We start from the raw sequence: 22,527 nt of genomic DNA, 5'->3' as shown, positions 1-22,527 counted from the left end.
CTTTCCGTTTGTTTTGATTTCTTCTGAGTACCTGGAATGTCATTCTATATTGACTTATATCCAATTGTGTTTAAATGTTGTGGTAAGTTTTTGTTTCTTTTAAATTACACATTTTGTCATACATGTCTTGAAGGTTATTTTAACGTTTTGTTTTGTTTACTGTGTTTATCATTGTTGTATCTCTTTCTTTTATGACATGAATGTAGATAAGTCTTGCCTTTTAAGTCACATTAAGTTAATGCAAAATGTACTATTCATAAATATTGATTATCTTTTATCACGATGTTTGTTTTGAATATAGTTATACATTATTCTTAATTTGTAAATGATAGTTTCCAAAGATATTTTTAATATGGTAGTTGCCTTATTGAAATGGACCAAACAACATCATTATAAATTCAATATTCCAGGCAAGTTTCTAGTCTGAAAATAATCTGTATATTTTAATCTACCAAGTAGCTAAACTGCTATTATAAAGATTTACATTAATTTCAATATAACACTGAAATAATTGAACACAAATTAAGGTTGAAGGACTGCAACAGGTTCCCAAAAGTTTTCTAATGTCAATTTTAAAAGTTGTTTGCTGTGGATATAATCATAATTTGCATGTGTTACCATGCATTTTATTTTCATTATTAGTTTCACTAATAACATGTATAAATTTGAAAAATTCACTGACAACTGTCACCATGAGAGACAGATGTGATTTGATAACTGTTTTTTGACAATAACATTTAAATATTTTACTAGATTTTTTTATCAGAAGAATAAAAATCAAAGGAATTGGGAAAACAATTTATTAAAAAATGGACAAGACATTACACTAGATCAAAATAAGAATCTAGTTTATACAAAAGATAGTAGGTTTATAAGTAGTATTTGTGGTTTTAAAATAGCTACGGTAGGAACACAGTTGTAGAGCCTTGACAACACACATCCCTGGCTGCTTTTTCAGCATAAGACGGATTATGAGACAGTTACATGTAGATTACTGACACACACCACAGTATAACAACGTTACTGGATTTCACAAGATTCGTATTCATTACCCCGTTCTCATGCTCAATCTCAGATTCTTTGCTCAAGCCCAATTCAATGTTCTGGTGGTAAAACAATAGAAAATCACATTTTGTCAATGATTTCGAAGAATTTTTTCGAGAGTACCGATACCATTTTGATATTTACACTTGACGCTTTTGATTGTATCACATGATTTAAGGTCGTTACAAAAAGTTGATTTGAACTGAGAATTCATGCTTGAGCATAGAACGCTTTCATGAATACGTTTCCTGATTTAGCTAGTATTGTTAAATGTGGATTTGTGCTATATGGAAGATACATGTATATAGCGATCAGTGCGTCATTGGTATGATATAATGTACGTAACTTTGATTATACATTGGTATGATATAATGTACGTAACATTGATCATTTTTTTAGTGATAGATAAATAAATACTGTGATAACGGTATGTATCGCAGACAAAACAAATCGAGAAACAAAATACAACTTTAATGTCCGACGACACTAGCTATTTAATTTTACCCAACACTTACCAATTCCGTCTTTGCGTATTGCAGAGTTATCTTCTCTTGAGAGCAGGTATTGATTGTTACGTCATTTGTTTGTGAGAGTAACGTCATCAATTTTTGAGAAAACGACGTAATTTTCTCACACGAACCAATGACGTGACAATCAATACCTGCTCTCAAGAGAAGATAACTCTGCAATACGCAAAGACGGAATTGTTAATGACATTATCATGATAAAGACAAGTACCCCATACAACAAATGAACACCATAAACAATCGTCTAGGATTGGGAAATTGAAAGTAAACTAAGGTTCCATGTCATATGTTTTAATCATATGATTTGATTTAAATTTAATCATCGAAGGATTGTTACATGGAATGGCCAGATCATGGAGTTAATAACAGCAAAATAGTAATTTCTCTTTAGTAAAGCCGTTCGATATCATATCGAAATAACAACATGGTTGTCTCCCTTTTATTAACTAATATCATAACAATGTTAAGTAGGAAAGGCCTTGTTCAATATCAACATAACAACCTTATTTCAGTTTGTGCAAAAATAAAATATATTCCTTCTTGTGGAATAAAAACAAAATCACTTGGTTGATTTTGTTTTGATTCCACAAAGAAGGAATATGTCCGAGAAAGCGACACTTACAAGACATGGCAAGCAATACAATGGAGAACAAGGACGTTATCCATTAGGAGACCCGAGCGGATTCATTTGAAACAGTCACGTCGGTCCACCTATGTGTTTCCTGGAATAAAGCACCGATACTTGAGGAAATGAGTAAAGGATGAACATATGAAAAAATAAAGAATGCTATTTGATTTTCATCGAAAGGTGATAGGTGCAAACTGAGACTTTTATCAAATATTCATGTGACATTCGTGATATTCGGTAACCGTTTAATATATAATGTGACACGGAGTTATAATATGTAAATTAAAAATTGATAATGTTAGTAATTTGAATAAAAAATGAGACTTCATTATGACATCCTTGCTGTGTTTAAGTGTGTTTATTGTTATGATGACAAAATTATCTGTGGCTCTATGTAAAAGACTTCCAATACGGGTGGGTTTCGACTACTTTCTGTTATTTTCGCTTTCGATTAAGAAATTTGGTTATTACATCAACAGTGAGATATATGAGGCAATCTTAATGTGTTTTGGTGTTCAATATTCCAACCTGGTTGGCTGTAATCTGTTCGAGGAACACATGATTTTTTTCGTGTCGCAAAAGGGACGATATTAATGTTAAATTAGTACATTTATTATTAACTGATCGAGTGAACGGCTGAAATAGCTGAACAGGTGATGGTGAATGGCGACTAAAAGGTAATTTTACATCAACTTTACATGTGCTAATTGTGCGAGAATGCTTACATTATTCTCGCAAGCTTTCGAATTCGATTTTTTTTGTAGTAATCATAGAAAAAACAACGAAAATACATCTAAAGGAATACTATTTACATTTACAATTATACTGGAAAACATTAAATTCTACTGTTTGATTTTTCATAATGCTAAAACAATCACAGGAATGATTACGAAAACGTTAACAACGGTCATTAAATGATGAGGATGTTTTGTTGAATACAAATGCACGCAATCTAGAAATATAATAGGAAGATATATTGTGAATACAGCTCTCTTGCAATAATTGAAAATGACGTGTTATAAGGATCAAACTAATATTTCTAAAAAAATCCTATCGAAATCTGTATAAAATACACACTAATACTGATATCTAAAATGATTTATTAAGCGAAAAAATAAATAATATTGTGAAATGAAAAATATAAAATATATTAAAAGAATAAATAAACATTTTAAAAAAATAATAACTTAGTGTTGAGATAGTTCAACAAGTCTTTCTAAGGAAACCTAGAATGACGTATGTTATTCATTTTGTCACCTGTTACAGAACAAATATATCACAGTTTTAACGCACAGTTTTAACGCATACAGGAACAAAAAAAATGTGAGAACAAAACTAGCAGTTATCACTTTTATTCTGCCCTCCTGATCGTCCAAGGTACACATACTGAAAACCTCTAATAAGATCTTGAAAATATTTCTCTGTTGACACCAACTAGAACAAAACATCGCCATTTTTCTTTTTTCCTGTATGTTATATAGGATATTCATGTTTATTTTCATTGGTGGAACTTGGTGGTTTTTGTTAATTTTACTTATCTGAGATCATAGGATCATAGGACTAGGTGTTCAAAATAAACGGGTAAGAACCGAATTGACAGTTCTTCCAGTCTCAAAAAAATTGAAATTCAAAATAAAATTTGTGCATACCACTGAGGCAATAAAAGGCGATTTGATTTGCTAGAATTAATAATGTTTTATCACAGCTTAAATAAGTTAGATGAACGATATAATTCACCATTGTTCTTTTCAAAGACTCGAACCTTGTGCGTTTGGGTCTTTAATGTCTTTTTCCCGCTCTGTGCAGTAAGCGATGTTTTTATGTCCAGATTAAACAGCAGCTGGTCCATTTGCTTGATTTGCAACAGAAGAACCACTAGGTTTCGTATTCTCTATGGGCCCTATAAGAGATAGCAGAACAGGAAGAAAAAACAGCGCATGTCCGATTCCAAATAAGATCACAAGTAACATGACCTTGAAAAAAGACCGGAATATGTATGATTTGGAGAAGACCAGCATTATGATCCCTATGCATGAAGAGATAGCTCCGTTCCATATTGGCCCACCAGAACGTAAGATGGCGTATATGACTTTATCATCACGTGTGCCCCCTTCCACTGTCATAAAGGCGTGGCAGATATGGGCACTGAAATCCACTGAGAACCCCACACTCATAATGATATGTATCATTGTGATTGAACTTAGAGTTAAGTCCCAGAAATGCATGAAGCCAAAAATGCCTGTCATGATCATTACCATGGAAACAGTGACAAAGATTATCAGAAGTGGGCTGGGCATGAAAAGTGCAGTTACTACAAATATGACCGCCACAGCTATACCTACAGTTTGAAGGGTTGATGGGAGTATTTCAACGTACTGCTCATAGAAAATAAAACTAGGAGCGTAGGCGATAACACTTAAAGAGGAGTCTTCGGTAAGACCTCTCATTCGTAACATAAAATCTCCTTGTTCAGATGAAACAACCAGATTGTTAGTGAGTATGTATATGCGAGAGGTTCGAATTCTTAGGTCAGTACTGTCAAACTGAATATCGTTTTCATATTGATAATTTGAAATGAGAAATGTTTTCAAATTGGTTACAAATTGCGTTTCACTTGAGGTATCATAATTTGCAGATGACCTAAAACTGTGAAACCAACTGATAATCAAATTATTATTACCAACAGATTTGTCATTTTGGATATTTGCCACCAACCCATCAATCGCCTGTACCGTAGAAACCTTGGTATAATCCAATGTTTCGTCGAAAACAAATGAAACTGGAACCCTTTGAGTAAAATATTGCTGATCAAGGGAATTATAGTGGAAATAGTATGAATCGTCAGCAACTAGGTTTTTCGTATCAAGACCCTGTTGAAAATCAGTGGCGCCCCATATTGCAATGCCTAGATAAACTGCGAAACAAATGAGTACGATGACTTTCACAGGCTTCAGGATGATGAATTTAGTGAGAATCTTGCCAGGCATACGTTCTAGTAGACTCTGCATTTCTATCTCGGAGGAAGGAGCAGTGCCGCCACAGCAAAACCGACGTAACGGGGAAGCGGTTGCCATGTCACTCTTCATTTCGATTGGGTGGCAGCATAAACAGTGTCTGTTAGCTGATATCCTTCTATCGTTGATCGCAATACAGGCGATGAAGAAGGTCACGAAGTTGATATAACAAAACAGGACAGCAACCCCTGCAACAGATTAGCGAAGACTGATGCAATGACATAAACAGGTGCGTTGTCATTAATTCTTGTCAAAATATCTAGTTTAAACATCTAGATAATTGAAAACACAAAGAGAAAATCATTATAAGTTCATTTTCCGAATCTGAACTGTGAGTTGTCCGCATCGACATGCATGTCAGTTTTGTATTGTCATTTAGTAATAATAACGTTATTGCCGTGAATATATATCATCGGGAATCTTTTTTCAAAGCAGAGAAATTTAATTCGAAAAAGGAACAGGAAGACATACACGCACGTTCTCATGGACGCATGCATTAACAAACAAAACTGCATTTTTTGTTAAACATTCTCTACATGTTTGAATGATTGATCATTATCCTTGTGAGGGATTGTAAAGATAATCATTTCAAAAATATAAGTTACGAATACTACAACAGATAAGTGCTGTACACAACAGAGAAGTAAATAAACTAAAAAATATAAGTTACGAATACTACAACAGATAAGTGCTGTACACAACAGAGTTGTATATAAATTAAAAAATATAAGTTACGAACACTACAAAAATAATTGTTGATATATTTGTTTATTTTATCAACATCACTGTCTAACTCTACGACATACCAGCTTTTTTCTTTTCACACCGTATTGATATATCTGTTTTACATCAAATAGGAAATTCTGATGTGCAGAAAAACAATTGTGGTTATCAAACTAAAACATAAAATATACCTCCCCATACCTGACCTTACTTTATATTGACGATTTAATAAAATATTTATGGTGGCAGGATAGACTGACTCCATGTTGTTTTTACTAAGGTCGTCCATAGCTTATTGAGAATGTCATTTTGCCTCTTATTTTCGCACATTTATATTGAGACAAAATTAATCAGCTAGCATATAATGTTGTTTTACCAAAAAAAGATGTTCAGTCCAAAACCAAATATTCCATACGAGGTATATTTATTAAATATACACACCTGTAAATATGCAAAAGTTCCGCACGCCAGGGAAAACAGAGGAGGCACCCACACCGAATGCTAGTATGTCAGTCAGGGATGTGATAGTTATTGACACTCCACTAGTGCGCATGGTTTCTGCAACTCGTTTTGGGGTTGTTTCAAGTAACGGGGCCTCTGCGAGTCCGGCCAACAGTATAAACATATCATCAATCCCGATACCTGGATAAAACACATGGAAATATCTAGGTAAACAAAAAAACACTACACAATATGCATATTTATATCACATGTTATGCATTTATAATACAAATCAAAAATACTGTTGACTGTTAAAAATGTAAAGAAAATATAACATTAATTTTGTGTTTGTCTACCAATTTATCCTATAAGTTAGCCCTAATGTATAGATCTATTCATCAAAATCATGTTTATTATGTACTGTGGAAAACCGGGACTTGCTACATTATATCCTATTTAATTCTTGTTTCCCAATTATTAAGTTTCTGAATGAAGAATTTAATCAATTTTCACAAACCGCAATGTTCTTAATTTAAATTGAGATTGAAAGTATTCCTCTATTTATATAACACTGTAAACTGACAAATATCAGCTGTCCCTTACTATCATAGGAACAATTTAATTCTCTTATTTGATTTCTTATTTTGATTTACTGTTTGTTCCATCGATCAACCGGTAACATAAATATCATGATATATCACATAAATTAAGATAGTAGACATGTGACCAAAGGGAGGTAATTCCTCTAGTCTTGCATCAACAGCTTTATAATGTCCAGTGTACAAGTATTTTGTAATGTATTGATAGCATTTGTTATGCAGTATTGATTCAAAAACGTAGTTGTGCTAATAAATTGATATTAGTATAGTGTTTTGCGCACAGACACGTCAAGTCAAATACTAATCGTGGTATTTTGGACCATGAATATCTTCTTCCAGTCTAAGAAAATCAAACCAAAAGCTCTAAAAATTAGAAACATATGTATTCATCCGAGCCAACATATAAAGAGATAAGCTGAATGAATTTGACATTTACATGAGATAAGTTTGTAGTGACAACGGATGTCTGCATAATCATTGTAATGATGACACGGTTCCGTATTTAGACCATCAATGAAACGTAAGGTACGTATTACCTGAAATATATCTCAAGTTCTATTTATCGCACACATACACGTTTGATTAATTTAGCCTTCTGTAAAATCATCACGATAAACGGATTATTTGGAATAACAAATTACTTATACACCAAACATGGCATGGAAATATACGATTTGTTTATCTATTTAAATATTTGAGTAAAACATATTTTATTTGTTTACACACGCTATGGCATGACATATTTAACTTTCTCGATACTTTATACGTTTTATATTACACGTTATTTATAATTTAATTACTCACCTAATATAAGAAAAGGCATCACCCCAACAATGGAGACGAACTCCACCCCACAAGCACTGACCAGCCCAAATGAAGCTACGATGCCTAGTCCGGTTGCTATGACACCAGCCCGGCCCAAATTTTGTCTGTCAAGCAAGCAATCACAGGTCAAGGTGACAAAAGTCGCGTACACGATCATCAAGGTGAAGGTCAGCGACACAAATACTATGTCGCCACGGATGTTCGCTGTTAGCTCCTCGTCCAGAGATGACGAATGTGCATACACGACATCCAATATCGGTGATTGGAGGGTTTTCATGTAGGACACAAAGTCTTTTTCCCATAATTTGGAACTATCCGTGAACTGTTGGTTGTCCTGTCGTAAGTTGAAAACTAACTTAACCAATTTGGCAGACTGCAGTATTCCGTTCTGAAGAGTCACATCACCAAAAACAGATTCAATAGAAACAGTACCAAGAACTGGATAGGTAATATTGTCATTCTGAAGCAGCTGTTGAAAGTTAGTTGTGAAAATGAGGTCACCGTCCACAACACACTGGGAAGCTCGAACAGCACACAACTGCGAATAGTCCATTCCATTTCCAAACACGTTCGCTTTGATTTGATCGTGAATTGTCTTTATTTCCTGTATATTAGTGAGGCTGAGCAGATTTGACGAGGTTTTGCTTTTGAAAATCACACTGCCGTGTAGATTCCTTTCAATTAGGTTCTGTGAGTAAAAGTTCGTACCAGAGTAATCGCTAAACAGGTTTCTGATCGTACTTCTGTCTTTAGAGGCCTGGCTATCCATTGGTGTGTAGACCTTCTCTACGTTTGTTTCAGATTTCAGGTTGATAAGTCCAATCCCCAGTAAACAACACACAAGTACGGAAACTGTTAGGAAAATCCATGGATAGGTACCAACAAATTCTCCATACCTTGCAAACACCTTCCCAATCGCTCTCTCAACTCTGGCATACATACTCCAACACACCATGTCGCAACTGAAAGACACAAATATGCAAACTGGCATATACCTTAATTAACACAACGAAATGATTTTAGCTTTTAGCTCATTGATTTAATAAATGTATATGTGCTTTTTTAAATGGATATACACGTAGCTGAATAAAACTTACATTTTTATTAAGTATCTCTGTACCCACGCCGAAAGGTTTGTTTCTGCATTTGAAACTATTTTTCCCCGACATTGTTGTAGTTTTGACAAATCATATCTCAAAAGAAAAGCCATACCTTGCGGCACGTTTATGCTAATATAACAAAGATGAAATGACAATATTATCAATAACAGTGTTTTGTGTGAAAAATCCAGCGTGGCTAGACTACGATTTGAACCCTGATCCTTAGATTTTATACTGACACTCTTACCAACTAAGGCACCTTGTAAACAGAAATAGTTTTGCCCAACTGCAAGTTAAGGGGGCAGTTACTGCATGTTTGTACAAAAAACCCACAGAGGTATCTTTAGTGTTTTGTCTGCACTGGGACAGGTATTCTTAAGTAATTCCAGCATGATGCACGCATGCGCTGTTTACAGGGAATTGCTTTGTTATACAGCTACATGTATATATAGACTTCGTGTAATTGTCAGTCTGTACCACGATGGATACGTATATATATAGGGAACCTTTAAACGACGTATGGCCGCTACATCGCTGTACGAAATATCGTCAATCAGCAAAATAAAAAACCACCCTGTACGTAATTTTGATTAGTTCTTTAATTACAATTTGCTACACTAAGTAAAAGGATTTGCTGTGTGTAGTTCACATAGTATATTTTAGTGTCTGTTGGAATTATAGAAAGAACTCGCTGTTTGTGAAGTAGATTTAGGTTTAACTATATTTTTGATAGGGCTGACAAAAATGAAAAAGATATATCGGTCAAAATATAGATATTCCTGAGATTGCAAACTATCTAGTCGACATCTATACATTTACATTTTCACCTGATCAATCAAAAGAGTGCAAGAGTGATTTATATATTTTATATACGTTCGTAATCAATGAAAATTTACCACAGAACATAAATGTATATGTACTTCTATTAAAAGGAACAATCATTGTAACAAAGCTTGTATACGTACATCTCTGCAGACTGTGTCTGTGTCCATGTGTATGGAGTAGCTCTGTGTAGGTGTATACTATACTTACTGTCACTCACTAATGAGTAAGGATACTTATATGTACCAGGAAGTTATCCTGTGCTACAAACAATGGTTCACGTAATCATAACATGTGCGCATGTGCACGTCCGAACATAATGAGAGCTCGTGGAAACTGGCATTAACAGGATTAACTAGGTAATGACGTTGTTCCTTAATGTCCAATTATTGACAGCAAACGTTTTGCGCATGTGTAAACTTTAATTCACTAATGGCTGCACTCTCTTGTTTTTTTTTTGTCTTTATAAAAGGATGCATAATCTAATTTGAACAGTTGCCTCGGGAAAAGATGTCAACACTGAAGGTAAGATTTTCATAAAGTTTGCTTTATTACTTTCTTTAGTAGAGAAATTTAGGAAACGATTAGAATTGATAGCCTTCATAAATTCCAATCATTCAATAATATAAAAAGGTGTTTTATAAATTTGTACAGTTTAAATTATCAGACTGTGTAGAACCTTGTTGATATTGTATATATTTGAAAAATAATAGCTTAACCCAAACGAAATCAAATGCATAATACATCAATTAGAATTTAAATCAAAAGATAATATGTGCCTTTGTAAACTAGTTTTGCGTATTTCAAATAGTTAAAAATGATACAGTCTTATTGTCTGATGTGAAACGTTCCTAAACATTGATTTCCTTTATTCAGTTGTAAGTATATACTGATATGAAGTCTGCGGATTTGATGATTTCTTATCCTCCCAGGGTTATATATATTTATAAATATGTGTAACACAGTAGATCAGCAGTTATGTTTCATATAATATATGTTTCTATTTGGTTATTTGTTTTATATATAACTGGTATATGTAGTAGAACCAAATGAAATAAAGTTTTCTCCGATTTAAATTTAGAAACTTTAGCACGGAAAAAAATCTTATGCTTGCAAATAGTCCCCAAAACTATAATTTCTGTAATATAGAAAGAGACACATGTATACATATTTTTGGGGAATTTTTTTGTACTTAAAAGATCACTTTCTCGACTTAGTCAACCAAATGGCGAATAAGTGTTTCCTATAGATAAAAACTATACTATAAAGGGTCTCTGTATTTGTGACAAACCATAGTATTTTAACCGGTAGAACCAAATGAAATAAAGTTTTCTCTGATTTAAATTTAGAAACTTTAGCACGGAATTTTTTTTTATGCTTTTGCAAATAGTCCTCAAAACTATAATTTCTGTAATATAGAAAGAGACACATGTATACATATTTTTGGGGTAATGCGATGAATCCAGAATTTCTAATGAACTGAGAATCGTTTTCTGTATTTACCTATTTTGATTAATAAAGTGACATTTCTATTCGGTCTACCTATATATATATTTAGACGTTTTCATAGCACAGAATCTGCGATAAGCCTTGTTCACTGTATTAGGAAATGTAACAGTTTCATAAGCATCGCTGTCAGTAAAGATTACAATATGTACATTCGAGTAAATATTTCAAAATGAATGGGAAATAATTGGGAAAAATAGTCTAATATCTGTAACGTACAGGCGGTCACCCATCCAGCTATAGTAACGACAACGCTCGCCGTTGATGCATTAGTGAGCGTGTCCCCGGGTTTTACCCATCGATGGAAATTTTCCTAAAATTCCTTAGCTGGTTAATATAAAAAGGACAATGGAAGACGAAATGATCACAATCTTCAATAGGACAACCACACATACAGGCAGGACTATCGTTTAAGTGCGAATTAAATAGATCACTTTGACATATAGATACAAAATGGTATTATAATATCCCCCTCCCATCTCTAGCGGTATTTTATCTCTCAAAACATGTATGTTGAAAAGCCTTACATAGGGTGAGGGAACCCAAAATGAAACATTTTTTAAGAAAAATATTAATATAACATATAAAGTTTCTGAAAGACGATTTTTTTTAATGAAACGAAATAATGCATGCCTTTAGCCTTCATTGTAACTATTTCTCGGGTATCAACAGCACGTGTGTATATTTATAGAGCTCAGATTCAGATTCACCAGGAGTTTTAAGCTGGTCGAGTACCCAAACTATAACATGTCATTATATATGTCGGTTTATGAAAATACCCGACAGCATTTAAAATCGTTTTCTTCAATTCAGAAAAGTTTTGACAAATTCTGACAAATTTTAGTAATTTATTCCCTAAAATATTTGTCTGAGCATATAATTTTCCATGTTTAGAGATATATTTATGTTGTCGCACCGTACCGTTCCGGGTATAAATTTTTCATTTCATTTTTTTGATATTTCAATTGAGTTTATGAGCAATGTTTAATAGGCAAGCAGATTAAGTTTGCTCAAAATGCATTAACCTAATAAATCTTGATTCAAAATACATACCATTAATATTTATTGCAAAATGCAAATATGCTGCATCATATATATTAAAATTTTCCAATTTTGGGTACACTCACCTACAACTACATGTTTGAGTACTACTGAATGCTTGTGTTTCTAATTATGTATACTTAAACGCTATATATTACCTGTCAGCAAAATAGTTCCTGCTGTATGTTGAACAATATAGCGTGGAAATATTACCGTGGATATATCATAAGTAAGGAAGAAAACGAAATACAAGTTTACTGTATAGCGGTATATAATAAAACAAGATAAATATATCGGTCACCGTACACTTATACCAGAGTCAAAAGTCAATCAAGCGTTATGTGACTTGTCGCGTCTCCGGATAGAAGGAACCATAACAAACATTTGCAAAGTAAAGCCAATGGAAGACATTGTAACTTTAAACGTCTTTGTATAGGCATTGCTCTCTGCTGTCATCTTCCCTTCGGTGTGATCACACCATTGATGTTTCTGCAATGCAAGGTTAAAGACAATAACAGGTTATTATGCTATTTAGGTCAATGTGCATCTACCATAGACACAAAACGACTTGCCAGACGTATGAGAGACACAGAAAGGGCTGCCTACCGACATTGATAATAGCGTACATGTTTCCTTTCGCGGCGTCTGGGCATAAGGTCTGCACGCTTCACTAGACAAACTATATGAATAGTGTAACAACTGGAAACTTTCTATTAACATAAACTAACAAAAGCTAGATTTTCCAGGGAGTTAACATGATTAATACGACACAGGAATACAAATATTTTTGGGTAATATTATTAACTCTGCAGGCAAATTTATAATATCCATGAAGGAATTATCAAATAATGGTTTAAAAGTACTTTTTTCAATTAAGAAAAAAATCTTAATTTTTTTGTTTGTTCCTAATTGCTGCACAATGAAGACTTTTCTCTGCCCTTGTCAAACCAATTTCAACCTACAATGCTGAAATGTGTTACATGGATATGTATCATAAACAAATTAATGCTAAAAGGAGAGCACAAAATAATAACAAAAAAATTGATTGCTTTGCAATCATTGACAAGTCACCCATAGAACAAATTCATCTTAAGTTCTGTAAGCAGGCCCTAGAGTTTGAAACCAGTATTTTCAGGAAACTACAATCGATGACGGATACTAATAATTTCAAAACATTAAGAATTTTGTATTCAAAATTGAGATTGTGTGAGCATAATCTTGAACTAGCGATAGGAAGATCAAGAAAAACACTAGATGTCTTGATCTAGAAGATGAACATTTCTTCTTCAGGTGTGGCTATAATGCACAGCTGAGAAAGGGCTATTTAAGTAACAATATTCAAAACATCTATACTATACACAAATGCTTTAACGCATATTTTATTTTCTGACAATATGCAACTTATACTTGACTAGTGCTAATACATAAAACAGTCACTTGAACTGAGAACTGTGGGCCTTGCGTCTGTGTAAGTTTATATATTGTTCACTTTTGCAGTTTCTTTGTATATTTGTTGTTTTGTTATTTGCCTTCACGTTACTATGTAACTATAAATGAGCAATAAAATTATTGAATTAGTCTTCCTACAAACATTGAAATCGATCATTATATGGCAGATACCTATCATCACCTTGTGTACCTCCTAATCTATAAATAATCAATTGAATGAGGCCCATATACGAGCACGCCCTCCTTGATTTCTTTGCTCGTCCTCGACATCGCCGGCGACGTATAATTTAGTCAGTGGAAAAAACTACAATCATTGTATGTTACAAAAATTATCAATATCGTAACGTTCCTTGCATTATCTGCAATTATCAGTTTCTTAATTCTCTATCTTTTCATTGTTTCCCCTTTGTAATGATAAGTGTGTGAAAAGCTTCAACTCAACTTGCTAATTTTATTTAATTATCAAACAGATATCGAAAAAATACATTCAAACAAAGAGCATTTTCACTTCACCATTATCCACATAAAATGTAGTTTTCCAATGAACCGGCTTACATATTTATCCTAGTTAACACCTTTTTGATGCATTATTTTAATTCTGAATTAAACGACTTGATCAGTGATAAAATCGGTTTTGATAACAATGCATTTTTTTTATTTTATCTAACCACACACGTGATAGGTTTAATTTTGTCATATATCTATGTTTCGATTTAATAATTCATATAAAACACTCATCTAATTTCATGTTTCACGAAAAATGTATCTTAACGGAAGTTAAAGGGAGGTTACTATATATAGAAAAACAACAGTGCAGTGGGACAGGGATTCTAAATTCATGTAAATCTAAATGGATCATTGTCGATTCATCATCTCTCAGTTAACAGTCCACCGATCAGTAAAACTAGAAATTCATTCTTTTCCTTTGACATACTCATACAATGGTTTCCCTTTGAAGCGTACATCTCTGAAATTGATAACAAACCATTTCATTAGATTATGAACAAAGATGATAGAACAAACGAATAAATACAATTATTTGGGGACAGTAAAATGCAACAATGGGTAAGTGTCACTGTTTTTCATTAACAAAAACTCTACTGAAATGAGTAAAAAGGTTTTGTTTACAATTAGACTTTATGACAACTTTGCTATGGACAAAATTCTTACATAGACCAGAATTAACATATGATTTTGTGGAAATTTGCGTTGTGATTATGACCAAAAATCTAATGTTATCAATAGCGCTTTATATGTCCAAAAGATATTTAATACTGGTTTATGGAAGGGTTTTAGTGCCAATAAAATACAAAAATGTAGATATTAGTTCAAGAATTATTCAAATTTCTGCTGAGTAATCTTCACATCAAATTCTTAAAAATGGTTCTTGGAATTGGAAAGTATGCAGGAGGTCTATTACAATGCATCACGTGCAGAATTATGACAATATCAAGTGGTGTGTTTAAAAATTCAGCAAACTTTGTTATATCAAAGTAGCATATTAATAATAACATAGAAGACATTGAAAAGGGCACTAAAACTATAAACAATTTTTTTTAATTTTTTTTCTTTAATGGTATACGAACATTAATCAATTAAAAGAAATTACAAACATATAACTGAATACGGTTTCAAAGACAGATTTTGTCAGCTTAAAATCAGGATAAAACATTTGATACATACACTGTATGTTGAAAGTTAAGAATGTTATCGATAGATACATGTTTTGGTCAAATGCATTGCATTAACAACTGTAGTAAACTATTAACACAGCAAAATGAAAAATCAACGCGGAAAAGATATCATTTTTGAATTTTGAGCACAAAAATAATAATCAAAGTGAAATTAAGAAATCATCATCGTATCTTTTGAAAACTACTTACGAAATAAATCAATTGCAGCATTAACTGACATCCAAAATCTACCCTAAAATTTAATATAGTGTTTGTTTGTATTATGTTTAACTTGGAATTTGGTAATTATAGATATTGTTTTGATTCGTTATGCAACCAGCTGGAATATTTTATTATTAAGCGGTTTTCCGTACTCCAGTAATTGGAATTCCAGTAATCTAAAATATTTATAAATTGACACTCTGAACGAACGCTTCAACCCATAAACAAAGTCCCCTTTTGAGCAATTTTAAGGTTGGGGACAACAAAACAGCAACTATGGAAAATATGGGAATGTAAGCTAAAACCTAATTTATATCTCAAAAATGCTGTGATATTCATGCCAGATTACTTTTCATACGTATAATGACAATGCATGTATATGGAGAATGTAAGTGGTATTATTTCAATATCAATCGCCTTTGCTTTTTCAGCATTTTCTTACAGAAAATGGATGACGACGATTCGATCGTCATTGTCGGCGTCGGATGTAAGTTTCCCGGCGCAGACAACCTTGATGAATTTTGGCGCGTGCTTAGCGAGGGAGAGAATCACGTAATTGAGATTCCTCCCGAGAGATGGAATCTGGACGCCTTTTATCATGAAGATGCAAATGAGCCTGGGAAGACATACGTCCGACATGCAGGACTAATAAAAAGGTAACGAAATTGTAAGAAATAAAAAAGTGCACAAAATAATTTCCAATATATGATTGAAGCATTTCCATTTCGAAACAGGATTGACAACATTTTCTCAAGTTCTCAATGATATCCTGTTAAGAGAGTATCAACTTATAGCGACTTATTCATCAATTATTTTTTTTCTGCGCCATTTTTAAGTATTAAGTAAAATTATTGTTAGTTAAAAAATAAGTACGAGATTAACATGTCACCAAAAATCGCTTCAACGAATAATAATGAAAATATAATCTGAGAAATATTCAGATAATTCTCTTTCAGGATACATATTTTGTTTCATTAAATTAAAATTTACATGTGTACTTGTATTTATTGTATGTTTTTATCGGTCCACTTCAAAGAAAGGAGAAGAGGTATTTCAGTGCACGTTTCGAAAAATACATTGCAATACACTTTTTGCAAAGAGCTACGTCAATTCATGTTTGCAGATTGGCATACATTAACCATTAAGAAATCAATTACAGGATTTATACATTTGTGTTGTCAAGTGCTATTATATTACATTGATTATGACGTTCACAACAAATCATACGTTCTGATAGATAAAATTAAAAATGCATTATTGGAAAGATAGATGTATATAGAAATCTGATTTTTTTTTTTTTTTTTTTTTTTATATAAATAAGGAACATCATGAAGTAGTCCAATAAAACATAAATAAATGCTTTAGTCAGTGTTGCTTAACACAACTTTTTAATTGTTCAAAGTTCATCAACTAATTCCAGTATTATTTTACCAATATACAAAGTATCAGTACATTTTATAACCTAATACATCCATTCCATGTGGTCGACAGTACATTCGGGTCAATAATGTAACTCCTGATAGAAACAACACCACGCAAACAGTCCACCACTCTACTCAATGAACTGCACAAAAACACCCTCGTGTCTCCAAGCTATCTTGTGTGGTACGATTACCTCATCCATGCTGATAATTCGCTGATACCTGGCCTCGTTCAACAGCTTCTCCTTGTAGAGGGTCTCATTCGTGTGTGATATTTTCCCTACTGTTCGGTTTTCTAATTCTAGCCTTACATGACTTACACCGACTAAATTCTGGTAACGCGATCACGGTTACATATTTAAATTCATGTTGATATTTATCGTTTAGTCCGAGGCATGCTAGGTGGGATAAATCCGTTAGACAATTGACATAACTGCTAAGAAGCGTATCAGTAGTACCTACACGGACCTTCAAATTATCAAAAACAGTTTTTCATCACATGACCTACTTTGAGCTGTTTTTCGAGGTTGTGACCAACAGACCGGTCGTCAAGTACTTCTAAATTATCAACACGCACGTATAATAGCACACAGGGTGTATCTGCGTTCCAGCTAGGCAATTTATTTCATTTGAGAACTCGTCCAGTAGTGATTGGATCTTGGTTTATAGGTGTTTCACAAAAACGTGCTTTTAAATCAACACTATTTAAGCGCAATAGCTATGCAGTCGTACAGCGATTTAAGATTAAGATATGAAGAAAAGGAAATGAATGGAATTTTGTATAGAAGCACTGACCTAGAGCACGATACATTGACAGGCTTTATAAATAACTTCCAGCTAACACTACCAGTAATTGTATTGGCAGTAGTACCGTGACACCTCAAACAAATAAGTTTGTTTAAGAAGTCAAATGTTTAAATTTATAAATAGTATGCATGTCATTTAATTTTGTTTTCTAACTTTAATTTGTAGTTATATTTGTTACATGTTTATGTTTTTATTACATTTAAAGCATTTTTAACATGAAGTTATGCACGAAAATATGAAACAGGTGCAGGCATTGGAAATCGTGTCAATCATGTTTTAGTTCCATATCCACATAATCCGTCCTCAGATGACGAGGTAACGCGTGGAATTAAATTTGGCCAAGATGTAGATGTCAGCGCTTTTCTTCTCTCTCAACAGTAGTCTCAGCTGCTAGTCATCATATTATTGAAACGGCCCTAACCAGTCTTTCTGTCATACCTATTCCGAGGTACACATTCGATAATCATCTGTTATGTAATGTACTCCCTAACGTTTCCTTTTCCTTTCTTTTTAGTTTATTTTTGGCAACCTATTGAACCATCATACACATAAATGTTTATTGATTCCTTAAAGATATAAGATTCTATAACAGTAAATTACATCGCTGTAAATTTTCGTTAACATTACAACCTTTCCTTAGATTCGATGAATGGGACAACAAGCTGTTTGGCGTTAGCGAAGTGGAAGCCGCCCAGATGGACCCCCAGCAGCGTTTTGTGTTGGATTGTGTGCACATGGCAATGGAGGATGGTGGTATCACCAAGAAGGATTTGAACGGGTCCAACACAGGGGTATACATAGGTATGGTATAAATGACTTACACAGTGGTATCTATATACAGAACATCTAAGGGTACAACACAAGTGTATACATAGGTAGGGTATCAATGACTAACACAAGGGTATATATAGGTATGGTATCAATGACTAACACAGGGTATACATAGGTATGGTATCAATGACTAACACAGGGTATACATAGGTAGGGTATCAATGACTTACACATGTGTATACATAGGTAGGGTATCAATGACTAACTCAGGGTATACATAGGTATGGTATCAATGACTTACACAGGGTATACATAGGTAGGGTATCAATGACTAACACAGGGTATACATAGGTAGGGTATCAATGACTTACACAGGGTATACATAGATAGGGTATCAATGACTTACACATGTGTATACATAGATAGGGTATCAATGACTAACACAGAGGTATACATAGGTAGGGTATCAATGACTTACACAGGGTATACATAGGTAGGGTATCAATGACTTACACATGTGTATACATAGATAGGGTATCAATGACTTACACATGTGTATACATAGATAGGGTATCAATGACTACCACAGAGGTATACATAGGTAGGGTATCAATGACTAACTCAGGGTATACATAGGTATGGTATCAATGACTTACACAGGGTATACATAGGTAGGGTATCAATGACCTACACATGTGTATACATAGATAGGGTATCAATGACTACCACAGAGGTAAACATAGGTATGGTATCAATGACTAACACAGGGGTATACATAGGTATGGTACCAATGACTAACACGGGGGTATACATACGTAGGGTATCAATGACTTACACATATGTATACATAGATAGGGTATCAATGACTAACACAGAGGTATACATAGGTATGGTATCAATGACTAACACAGGGGTATACATAGGTAGGGTATCAATGACTTACACATGTGTATACATAGGTATGGTATCAATGACTAACACAGGGGTATACATAGGTATGGTATCAATGACTAACACAGGGGTATACATAGGTAGGGTATCAATGACTTACACATATGTATGCATAGGTAGGGTATCAATGACTTACACATGTGTATACATAGATAGGGTATCAATGACTAACACAGGGGTATACATAGGTATGGTATCAATGACTAACACAGGGGTATACATAGGTAGGGTATCAATGACTTACACATATGTATGCATAGGTAGGGTATCAATGACTTACACATGTGTATACATAGATAGGGTATCAATGACTAACACAGGGGTATACATAGGTATGGTATCAATGACTAACACAGGGGTATACATAGGTAGGGTATCAATGACTTACACATATGTATGCATAGGTAGGGTATCAATGACTTACACATGTGTATACATAGATAGGGTATCAATGACTAACACAGGGGTATACATAGGTATGGTATCAATGACTAACACAGGGGTATACATAGGTAGGGTATCAATGACTTACACATATGTATGCATAGGTAGGGTATCAATGACTTACACATGTGTATACATAGATAGGGTATCAATGACTAACACAGGGGTATACATAGGTATGGTATCAATGACTAACACAGGGGTATACATAGGTAGGGTATCAATGACTTACACATATGTATGCATAGGTAGGGTATCAATGACTTACACATGTGTATACATAGATAGGGTATCAATGACTAACACAGGGGTATACATAGGTATGGTATCAATGACTAACACAGGGGTATACATAGGTAGGGTATCAATGACTTACACATATGTATGCATAGGTAGGGTATCAATGACTTACACATGTGTATACATAGATAGGGTATCAATGACTAACACAGGGGTATACATAGGTATGGTATCAATGACTAACACAGGGGTATACATAGGTAGGGTATCAATGACTTACACATATGTATGCATAGGTAGGGTATCAATGACTTACACATGTGTATACATAGATAGGGTATCAATGACTAACACAGGGGTATACATAGGTATGGTATCAATGACTAACACAGGGGTATACATAGGTAGGGTATCAATGACTTACACATATGTATGCATAGGTAGGGTATCAATGACTTACACATGTGTATACATAGATAGGGTATCAATGACTAACACAGGGGTATACATAGGTATGGTATCAATGACTAACACAGGGGTATACATAGGTAGGGTATCAATGACTTACACATATGTATGCATAGGTAGGGTATCAATGACTTACACATGTGTATACATAGATAGGGTATCAATGACTAACACAGGGGTATACATAGGTATGGTATCAATGACTAACACAGGGGTATACATAGGTAGGGTATCAATGACTTACACATATGTATGCATAGGTAGGGTATCAATGACTTACACATGTGTATACATAGATAGGGTATCAATGACTAACACAGGGGTATACATAGGTATGGTATCAATGACTAACACAGGGGTATACATAGGTAGGGTATCAATGACTTACACATATGTATGCATAGGTAGGGTATCAATGACTTACACATGTGTATACATAGATAGGGTATCAATGACTAACACAGGGGTATACATAGGTATGGTATCAATGACTAACACAGGGGTATACATAGGTAGGGTATCAATGACTTACACATATGTATGCATAGGTAGGGTATCAATGACTTACACATGTGTATACATAGATAGGGTATCAATGACTAACACAGGGGTATACATAGGTATGGTATCAATGACTAACACAGGGGTATACATAGGTAGGGTATCAATGACTTACACATATGTATGCATAGGTAGGGTATCAATGACTTACACATGTGTATACATAGATAGGGTATCAATGACTAACACAGGGGTATACATAGGTATGGTATCAATGACTAACACAGGGGTATACATAGGTAGGGTATCAATGACTTACACATATGTATGCATAGGTAGGGTATCAATGACTTACACATGTGTATATATAGATAGGGTACCAATGACTAACACAGGGGTGTACATAGGTATGGTATCAATGACGAACACAGGGGTATACATAGGTAGGGCATCAATGACTAACACAGATGTATGTATGGGTAGGGTATCAATGATTTACACAGGAGTATAAATAGGTAGGTTATCACTAACCTAGCCATGGGTATAAATAGGTAGGGTATCAATGATTTACACAGCGGTATACATAGGTAGGGTATCAATGACTTACACATATGTATGCATAGGTAGGGTGTCAATGACTTACACATATGTATGCACAGGTAAGGTATCAATGACTTACACATGTGTATACATAGATAGGGTATCAATGACTAACACGGGGGTATACATAGGTAGGGTATTAATGACGAACACAGGGGTATACATAAATAGGGTATCATTGACTTACACAAGGGTATACATAGGTATGGTATCAATGACTAACACAAGGGTATACATAGGTAGGGTATCAGTAACTTACACATGTGTATACATAGATAGGGTACCAATGACTAACACAGGGGTATATATAGTATGGTATCAATGACTAAAACAGGGGTATACATAGGTATGGTATCAATGACTTACACATATGTATGCATAGGTAGGGTATCAATGACTTACACATATGTATACATAGATAGGGTATCAATGACTAACACAGGGGTATACATAGGTAGGGTATCAATGACGAACACAGGGGTATACATAAATAGGGTATCAATGACTTACACATGTGTATACATAGATAGGTATCAATGACTAACACAGAGGTATGCATAGGTAAGGTATCAATGACTTACACATGTGTTTACATAGATAGGGTATCAATGATTAACACAGGGGTATACATAGGTAGGGTATCAATGACTTACACATATGTATGCATAGGTAGGGTATCAATGACTTACACATGTGTATACATAGATAGG

The 22,527-nt window shown here is 34.0% G+C and overlaps 2 protein-coding genes across 2 annotated transcripts in view; one reads left to right on the top strand and one right to left on the bottom strand.

Moving 5' to 3' along the window:
- Positions 1 to 3,459: 3,459 nt before the first annotated feature.
- On the bottom strand, positions 3,460 to 10,047 carry LOC110462083 (patched domain-containing protein 3-like). The gene is made up of 4 exons (XM_021515907.1): positions 9,867 to 10,047; positions 7,781 to 8,763; positions 6,378 to 6,578; positions 3,460 to 5,401 (listed from the first exon to the last, which is right to left on the bottom strand). The coding sequence occupies exons 2-4, from the start codon at positions 8,754 to 8,756 to the stop codon at positions 4,029 to 4,031; spliced, it is 2,550 nt and encodes an 849-aa protein (XP_021371582.1). The 5' UTR covers positions 8,757 to 8,763; positions 9,867 to 10,047; the 3' UTR covers positions 3,460 to 4,028.
- Positions 10,048 to 10,182: 135 nt separating this feature from the next.
- The window catches only part of LOC110462085 (mycocerosic acid synthase-like), a 39,238-nt gene continuing 26,893 nt past the window's right edge, over positions 10,183 to 22,527 (top strand). The window contains exons 1-3 of the mRNA XM_021515909.1: positions 10,183 to 10,248; positions 16,046 to 16,270; positions 18,483 to 18,643. Coding sequence (XP_021371584.1) covers positions 16,062 to 16,270; positions 18,483 to 18,643 — 370 coding nt within the window. The 5' untranslated portion in view covers positions 10,183 to 10,248; positions 16,046 to 16,061. The remainder of the gene's footprint in view (positions 10,249 to 16,045; positions 16,271 to 18,482; positions 18,644 to 22,527) is intronic.

Source organism: Mizuhopecten yessoensis, unplaced genomic scaffold, assembly GCF_002113885.1.
Source record: "Mizuhopecten yessoensis strain PY_sf001 unplaced genomic scaffold, ASM211388v2 scaffold10745, whole genome shotgun sequence".
NCBI classification, from domain to species: domain Eukaryota; kingdom Metazoa; phylum Mollusca; class Bivalvia; order Pectinida; family Pectinidae; genus Mizuhopecten; species Mizuhopecten yessoensis.
Note: the sequence above shows the minus strand (reverse complement) of the source record. Positions and strands in the feature narration are given on the sequence as shown.

Coding starts and splice junctions, on each gene's coding strand:
- LOC110462083 (XM_021515907.1), bottom strand. CDS start 8,756: ATGGTGTGTTGGAGTATGTATGCCAGAGTTGAGAGAGCGATTGGGAAG. Junction 6,579..7,780: donor GATGCCTTTTCTTATATTAG/GTGAGTAATTAA, acceptor TGTTTTATCCAG/GTATCGGGATTGATGATATG. Junction 5,402..6,377: donor GAACTTTTGCATATTTACAG/GTGTGTATATTT, acceptor AATCTGTTGCAG/GGGTTGCTGTCCTGTTTTGT.